The following is a 9,172-nucleotide window of genomic DNA, read 5'->3' as shown; positions in this document are numbered from 1 at the left end:
AGTATTCACTAGCCACTTTTTGGTCATGTAAATAAGCAGTATCCTGAAGTTTTAAATTTCACAAGTGAAAATTTGAAGTTAAACTCCATAATATTGGCTATTTTTTTAATTACATAACTGAAAACTGGTTATTTGTGAATTTTTCCCGTTTATTTTTCACTTGATAATGAATAAGTAACTTAAAAACATAAGGAAACACTTTGTATCATACAAGTTTATTAAGGACTTCCAAGTTCCAACTACCAGAGTGTATAGTCCAACGAGCTGGGCCAAAATCAAGTATGTTAGTTGGCTAAATATAATAAAATATACTATGTGGTCATCCTACACTTGAATGCCGAACAAATTCAAAACTATTAATTAAATCCAAGAAGGAAAATTTGTCTCTTTGGTTATATATTTTCACCACGCCTTTCACTTTAAACTAGAGTCATTATGCACATGGCCCGACAGTTATATATATATAAATATAATCGCCTGCGTACTCAGGAACGTGGTGTATATTATAAAAAATGGAGAGAAGATGAGGCTGGCTCATGGCCATTTTTAAAAGCATTATCCTCCACTTTATGCTGTAGGAAGGGAACGCAGACCAACCTAAGCACAACTTTAAATATTCTCCACTTTTTGTCTTCCTCAATCATACATTACCTACTATCCCACTAAGCACCATTAGTTACAATCACACGTTAATAAACAACCAAATCTCAACTTATACATAGTCCACATCTGTTACATCTCAGGTCTCCCAACCTAAAAATCAATTCTTGAAATAGCTCTCCTTTCTCTGCTGACCTACTGCATGTAGGTGCTTCTTGGATACAGCTTCTGTGGGAAAGTGTTTAAGAGGTCCGAAATGCTCTTGTTTCTGGTTAATTGCATTCTCTTCTTTGCCAATATCTTAGCAGTATTTTCAGCATCATTGCCTCAAGATGCTGTTCATCTACTTGGGTTCCGCAGCAGTCTCCCAGAGTCCTCTCAACAATTGCTCCCTTGGAATCAGTCCGTCTCACACTGCCAATGGAAAGGTGTTTCCTGCTATACAAACAGGACTTCTCATGTCGAATCATTGAAGTTTACAGACTTCCTTCTATCGGGAATCTTGGAGAAGGCATTTCCCAAACTTTGTCGCCTTCCTCGATTGGTCTCCCTTGATCTCAGTGGCAACCATTTCACTGGTGGCATCCCCGCTATGCTCGCAAACTGCAGCCAGCTTGACACGATTCTCCTCAACGACAACAGATTTTCAGGATCCATCCCACCAGAGATTTTCAAATCAAGCAAGCTTTTACAACTTGATTTGGGTTACAATCAGCTCAATGGCACCATTCCTTCTGAGGTAGGCCTTTCTACAAGCCTTCAATATCTCGGGCTGTGGGAAAATTCCCTTAGTGGAAACATTCCAAATGAGCTATTTGATTTGCCAAACTTGACAGATCTCTACCTCCAAAGAAACAATCTAACAGGACCTCTTCCGGATTTCCCATCCTCGTGTTCACTTTCCCAGCTTTATATTTTTGAGAATAATTTCTCAGGTTCTTTGCCAATTACCCTGGGTAATTGTCACAACCTTACTGCATTTTATGCATCATCTGCTAATCTTGGAGGAGTTATTTCCGCAGAGGTTTTTAGAGGCCTTTCAAACCTCAAGAATCTCTCTTTAAATGACAACCACTTTATAGGAGAAATTCCTGAAACCTTATGGACAGGGAGCTTACAAGAGTTAGTTCTTTCCCTCAATAAGTTTAATGGAAGTATATCCGAAAAGATTGGTGGCTGTCATCAGATAACTTACATTGATTTGTCAGTTAACAAATTAACTGGTCAGATTCCCAGGTCAGTTGGACGTCTGAAGAATTTGAACAATCTTTATCTGTACAAAAACATGCTTAGTGGTTCATTACCAGCAGAACTTGGAAACTGCTCTTCTCTTGTTGAAATCAATCTCATCAATAACTCCATCAGTGGGGAACTTCCTTCAGAACTTTGCAACCTTCAAACCCTAGCAAAATTTTATGCATTCAAAAATCAAATTCGAGGCCAAATTCCAGAATGCATAGGCAGAATAAGCGGGCTGGAGGAGCTAGCTCTTTATGAGAATAAATTGACTGGCAAGATACCACATGGAATTACAAATATGACGAAACTGACATTTCTTTCTTTGGCTCATAATAACCTTATCGGAGAGGTACCACCAGATCTGGGGAAAAATAATTTTCCTGGCTTATTTAAGGTTGATTTAGGTTATAATAACTTCAGCGGACAGATTCCTTCTGAACTTTGTAATGGAAACAGGCTTGCAGTCCTGACTCTTGAATACAACCATTTCAATGGAAGCTTCCCAACAAGTATCACAAAATGCAAATCTGTATATAGAGTGAACCTTCTCAACAACAATCTGCAGGGGAGTATTCCTGAAGACATTGAAAAGAATGAGAATATTTCTTACTTGAATGTTCGAGGAAATATGCTTGCAGGAAGGATTCCAGCAGCGTTTGGCTACTGGACTAATCTTTCAACAATTGATCTTTCAGAAAATATGTTTTTTGGCTCCATACCTGCAGAATTTGGAAAGCTGCAAAATCTTGTAAGACTGAGCATTTCTTCAAACAGACTGAAAGGACAAATTCCACTTCAGTTGAGTTACTCTGCGAAACTGGCCGAGTTGGATCTCAGCAACAACAGTCTTTCAGGAAGAATTCCGAAAGAAATAGCATCATCTTCAGTATTGACAAATCTTCTGCTGCAGGACAACAAACTTTCTGGTGCTCTTCCGGACACTTTCTCCTCCACACAAAAGCTTATAAAGCTGCAGCTGGGGAACAACTTGCTCGAAGGCCCAATTCCATGCAGTCTGAGTAAACTTAGGCAACCTAATTTTGCACTGAATCTGAGCATGAATAAGTTTACTGGTGAAATTCCTAGATGCCTAGGCAATCTAGACACATTGGAGGTCCTTGATATATCAAGCAACAACTTGTCTGGTGCAATACCATCAGAAATGGACAAGATGATAACCCTGTCATTTCTCAACATATCATTTAATAACTTGTCAGGGCAGATACCCATTTCATGGGAAAAACTATTAAGTTCACATCCAGGATCTGTCCTGGGAAATCCAGGGCTCTGCTTATCAGGCGCTCAAGGTAGTAACTGCAAGCATGTGAAAAAATCACATGTAAAATGGAAGACCTTGGCTGGTGTAATTAGTGGATGTGTGCTGTCCATGGCAATCATAGTTGCTGCAATATACTTACTAGTTACTCGGCGCCCTAAGCATCGGCTCATCAAGTGTCAATCAGGACTTGATGATCTACCAGATGGTATAAGTTTTGAGGACATTGTACATGCAACAGAGGGCTGGAGCGAAAAATACGTTATTGGAAGAGGCAAGCATGGAACAGTTTATAAGATGGAAACTGTGAAATCCAAAAAGCATTGGGCTGTCAAGAGGATTGACTTAGCTGAGAGAGCATTCAATGATGAAATGACAACCCTAAATCTAGTCAGACACCGCAATTTGGTAAAACCGGGAGGATACTGCATCAGACAAGGATATGGCTTCATTCTAACAGAATTCATCCCTGGAGGGACTCTTCATCATTCCCTTCACCAGAGTAAACCACCTGTAGTCCTGGACTGGGAGTCCCGCCATCGTATTGCTCTTGGTATTGCTCAAGGTCTGTCATATCTTCACCATGATTCTGTCCCTCAAATTATTCACAGAGATCTCAAATCAGATAATGTAATGTTGGATTCTGAGATGGAGCCAAAGATTGGAGACTTCGGGATTGCTAAAATAGTATCAGATTCTGATGAAACCGCATCAAAGTCCACAATCGTTGGGACACTAGGATACATTGCTCCAGGTTAGCCACACTTTACTATGCCAATTTTCAGTGTAATTTAGTTGGCATATTACTTTGATGAGCTAATAACTTTGATTACTTTCTCCCTTGACCCCCTCCATGTCCTTCTCCCTCCATCAATTCAGAGAATGCATACTCAGCTCAATTGACAGAAAAAAGTGATGTTTATAGCTATGGAGTTGTTCTACTGGAGCTCTTCTGCAGAAAATTGCCAGTAGATCCCAGCTTTGAGGAAGGATTAGACATCGTTTCCTGGGTTAGGAAGTACTTGCAGAGAAGCAACAATTTCTTTTGTTTTCTTGATGAAGAAATTCGTCTCTGGGATGCAGAAGAACAATGGAAAGCCCTGAAAATAGTGGATCTGGCACTTCAATGTGCTCAACTCGAGGCAAATGCCAGGCCTGCGATGAGGGATGTAGTAAGGTCTCTTGTCGAGTTAAATCATAGATGTAAAGAGAAGAAATGAAGCTTTTAACACTGTAACTCGGGTTCATTTTCCCAACTTCCAACATAATACATGATCCTGAATCTTTCAGTTTAACTTTCTGACAACCAATGAAACAACACAGATTAAAAAAATGAATGATGTTTCCAATACAGATTTAAAGTGTGTCCTATTACTTCCTCCAGCTGCTCCAAATTTTGAACAGTTTTCAGTTTTTAAAATTAAGAAGGGAGCAAGAATGGACAACGCATTGCTACAATCTACTCCTGATTTTGTGGCTTATAAAAAGAAAGAAGACTAAAAAAACAGCACTTCACAATCAGCAGAAAAGGATAGATTTTGTTGGATTTGATAGAACTAATGATGATGGCTCCTGCAAAAGAATGCAAGAATCGATGATCTCTGCCTTACCCTTCTTCTTTGAGTACCAGACTTCCAGTGACTGAACAATTTTCAGAAAAGAAAATTAAAGAGGATATGATGAATAAAAATAGCTTGTGGAACAATCATTATATTTCATGCAAATACAGATTTATATAAGGCATACGTAACTCAGGTGTGGTTATGACAGATGTTTTCCATCATATTTAAGAACTATAACTTCCTTATCTAGAGTTACCCTGTCTCTTGTTTATGGAGAGTATCGACAATATTACTTGCTCGGCTGCAGCCGATGCATACAACAGTTCGTGACATGTCTGTTTTACATTAAATCTTTCACTTGATCATGGTTAATTAATATGTATTTTCACCTCAAAGTTTCACCTTAATATGGTCGATAAACTTCTAACAAGACTTGACTGAGGAATGGCAAATCATATAGGAAAATTAGAATGAGAGTATAATAATAGTCTTTGGAGAATTAATCAGAATTCAGTAGAAAGGAAATATCCAAGAGGTGCAAGAATAAATTGGTACTGCTACTGCAAGTGACAAACAGACGAAAGGCATATCTCAGTTATGAAAACTGCAGCAGCAGAGCTAGTACAAAACGCACTATTCATCAGAGTAGAAAAGTCCAATTGAAACCTTTTCAGATTCATTTTTCGTATTGTTTATCCAATTTACTTGGATGTGCATTACAAACCAATCCGCACAAGATTTTGACTACTTTCAGGTTTAATTTTTTTCACCAGAACTTGCATTGGGCATATTCATATGACAACACGACATATGTTGACAAGTCTCGGACTTCTAGTAATAGAGCTTCCGTTTTTGAGTCAGATCCACTAGATTGCCAACCTTCTACCCTTAGAAATGCACTTTTGTGCCAAAAGATTTGAGACAAAGTCCAGAAATTTGGTGCTTGCTCCAGTACCAAAGCTAGTGCTAGCAGCTAAAAAGAGAAAATATGAAATACTGAACCACGTTAGAGAATAGTTTAGATACGCTATAACCAAGATTGAAGAGGAGAAAATTCTGCATAGTTTCTCAAAAAAGCTAATCATATTCTACATCCGATCACATTGCTGAAGTTACAAGTATAGATAAATCATAAATGTTTGGAACACTAGTGTCCAAAGGTAAGGTCCCTAGAAACAAGAATCTACAGATATGCTCCAAGAAACAAAGTAACATACGCAAAAGCTTTTCAAATAGCCTCAAGGTGAAGAATTTAAAACAAGGTTAGACTTGTCTGCTTCCTCAGCCTAATAAAGCATGAATCAGGACTCAGGAGTTTGTCTACTTTGAATTTAGAGAACTACTCCATTACTGGGCTATGTTACCTACAGCTAACTTGATTAAATTAACAGCTCAATGAACCTATACATTGTCTTGTTGGGTATTCGAATACTTACAACCAGCTAAATTGAAGAATAGTTCATTAATATACATGGTCTATGGATTAAGGCACAGAGCCACATGACAATATTTTCAATGAAAGTAAAACATTACCATGAGGAGGACGGAATGTCCAATCACATCATAAAGAATTAGATACATAATAGAGCTTGGCAATCTGTTTGATTAACACTAAACAATGCTAAAATTTAGAAAAAGCTCGAGTTCTACAATTTATTCATGTTTTCTTCACAAGAACTGTTCCAACCAATCATGATAATGTATATCTGTCTGCAAGAATATTTCAACGTAACATATTCTTTTTTATTTGATTTTACATAATATTAAATGAAATAAAGGACCTAAAAGTCAGGTTACTAGACAAATATTGATAAGTTCCATACTACATCTGTTTGCCTCTTTTTGTCAATCAATACAACTATACATGATAAGGGAACAAACTTAAAGGACTATATGATGTATACCAGCTTTTGCATATGATCATGATGGATCAATGCCTAGTTGACACAAACATGACAAACAAAGCCTACGGCAAGATGCGGAACCGACAAAACCTCTCCCCATACACTGAAGTCCATTGCCCCCATTCTGGATAGTGGGTACTCAACAGGAAGTCAAAAATATACTGAGTATCCAATTACCAAGTCTGCCAGATGAGTTCCAAAACTGGAGATTTCAAGAGGTGTTTTTATTGTTTAACCAGCTGACTAGGAATGGCAATGGGGCGGGGCGGGTTTGGCAAAACCTACAAAAATTTCAACCCGCCCCGCCCCGCATAGTTATTTTTTCAGTTTTCAACCCGCCCCGCCCCGCCTCTTTTTTCTAAAACAAACTAGTTTGATATTTATTATTTTATAAAATGGAGAGTTTAATAGAATCACATAAACATAAAACTGAGAGAGTATTACGCTGATCTTCCAAAATAAATGGGTTACTATCATTTCCTATCAAGATTAAGAGAATGGATTTGGATTTAATTAATTCAAACTCAAGATTAAGCCCCAACTACTTATCAAACAAAAGTTGTGGTTTGACCGATTTATCGTAAATACTAAATAAAGTGAATAAGAAGCAAGAGACCAAATGTTGAGGAAGAAAGCCTAAGGTTATGGATTTCTTTGACACTTCTGTTATGGCAGTAAATGATATAGTTTAATGGATGGAATTTAGAAACTTCATAGATAGTAGAAGTTCGAATTTCTGGCTGAGAATAATACTCAACCCATCGTTCTATATGGTGTCATTGATCTATGATTTAAGTTCAAAAAATATGGTTGACTTGGGCATACATCAGGTGTGCAATTTATTCGAAAAAATGCTCAAATCTCAAAGCAGCATGTCACGAAAAAAAGTTACAGAAGATAAAATTCAAAGTTGCCCCGCATTGAACCCGCATTAAACCCGCAACCCGCCCCGCTCCGCTTTAAAAATTTTAAAAACTGTTTTAACCCGCCCCGCACCCGCATAAGAGTAAACCCGCCCCGCACCCGCATCAAACAAAACCCGCCCCGCCCCATTGCCATCCCTACAGCTGACTAAAGAAACTATTTTGTGTTGCTAGGTAAGATTTTTTCTAATGTTTATATATACTATATTATTGAATTCCCTTGGCTTCTTCGTTTGTTTAGTTCTTCATATTTTGACTCCTTTAATAAAAACCCTGGTTCCTCCACTGTAAACAGCTAACTAGTGAAAGAAATAAGCAAGGATATGAAGAGAAAAGGAAGAACTCAGAAATATATTTTTTGAGCAATAAACTAGGGAGATGGAAACCATTATTTGATCGCGAAGCTACGAACCAAGAGCACACAAGAGACAGCAGCAACATCAGACTTCAGTCACACTCATAAGTCATAATACGCCATCTATTCTGTTGTTTTCCACTTGCTTTTTTAGATTTTAGAGAGCTGATATACGTTCATTTAGAGATATATGAATCCTTTTCACCTAGACATTCAACGTCAAGCCATCTCAAAATCATGTGCCTCTAGAAAGAAAACAAATTGAAATAAAAAGATAAGAATGAGAGAGAGAAAAAAAGATCTTCTAATTGAAATTGAAGAAAACTCAAAATCAATTTACTCCAGCAGCTTCTGGTTTCTAAGATCGTAAAGTCCAAGCATTAGAAAACTAATATTGCCCTTAAAGGTCAAATTATCAAATACAATCACGTCACCACAGGATTCAGTTGTGCTTTTAGAAACGGAGGAAGCAAACTAAGGTGAAATTGGGAATAGCATTGTACCTGGTGATTGATGGAGTCATAGGAACCAAAAGCAACTCGAATTATAGAAGCAAATGCTTGGCAATAACAGTTACGTACTTCATTTGAAATAAATAAATTTTCATTTCTAAACATAAAAATAGATTGGATTGATATAATTTTGTGAAGCTCTTTTCGTTTTGTTTCCAATTTGCTTGAGGCCTGATGATGAGGGGAAAATCAATCAGGGAAGCTAATTCGAGGAAAGGGGGAAACAGAGCTCAGAAATCTTCGGTTATTCAGCTTCGATTATTTCTCATAAACTTCAGATTGTTTCTCTTTAATCCTCAATTTTGCTACCTCGGCCGTTCTACTTTCAAGAAAGTGTCATAGTTTCTCACGGGTTAAAATTCAATTACTAGAGACAACCCAAGTTTGTGGAGCTGCAATTTGAGATAATTCAAGCTCATACACTATAATATATACCCCTAAGTCTCATTCATAACTCAATGTGAAAAATCCATCTCGACTCCTTGTTGGGTATTAGTGTTGCATTGATCGTTTCATAACCTTAAATAGAGGTGTGGCTTCGACGAGATCATTGGCGCCGTTGCCGGGGAGCTAAAAACGGATTTAGCTATATATTTGGTTTCGTGTGTGAATTGTCTTCTTTTTTTTCCCGTGTCACTGAATTGTGTGAATCAATTGTAGGTGCAACAATGGCCCTCAACAATGGCATGCCTTTGGATGATGTGGGCGCTGAAGATGACCAAGTTGAAGAGGTCCCTCTTGAACCTCAAGCAAGTAGAAGAGGCCGGCCGCCTCAAGACAACGTCCCAGTTCCACCCCCAC

General features: G+C 38.0%; 1 protein-coding gene and 1 long non-coding RNA gene across 2 annotated transcripts; one reads left to right on the top strand and one right to left on the bottom strand.

The window, feature by feature from the left end:
• Nucleotides 491–4,410, top strand: LOC109223543 (receptor-like protein kinase). Its single transcript, XM_019387909.1, has 2 exons — nt 491–3,869; nt 3,995–4,410. Exons 1-2 carry the CDS (start codon nt 857–859, stop codon nt 4,333–4,335), a joined length of 3,354 nt encoding a protein of 1,117 aa, XP_019243454.1. The 5' UTR covers nt 491–856; the 3' UTR covers nt 4,336–4,410.
• On the bottom strand, nt 5,160–8,754 carry LOC109223544. The gene is made up of 2 exons (XR_002067590.1): nt 8,363–8,754; nt 5,160–5,650 (listed from the first exon to the last, which is right to left on the bottom strand). It is a non-coding gene; the product is annotated as an uncharacterized LOC109223544 (long non-coding RNA).

This window comes from Nicotiana attenuata, chromosome 3, assembly GCF_001879085.1.
Source record: "Nicotiana attenuata strain UT chromosome 3, NIATTr2, whole genome shotgun sequence".
NCBI lineage: Eukaryota > Viridiplantae > Streptophyta > Magnoliopsida > Solanales > Solanaceae > Nicotiana > Nicotiana attenuata.
The sequence above is the reverse complement of the archived record's forward strand: the minus strand, read 5'-3'. Positions and strand labels throughout refer to the sequence as shown.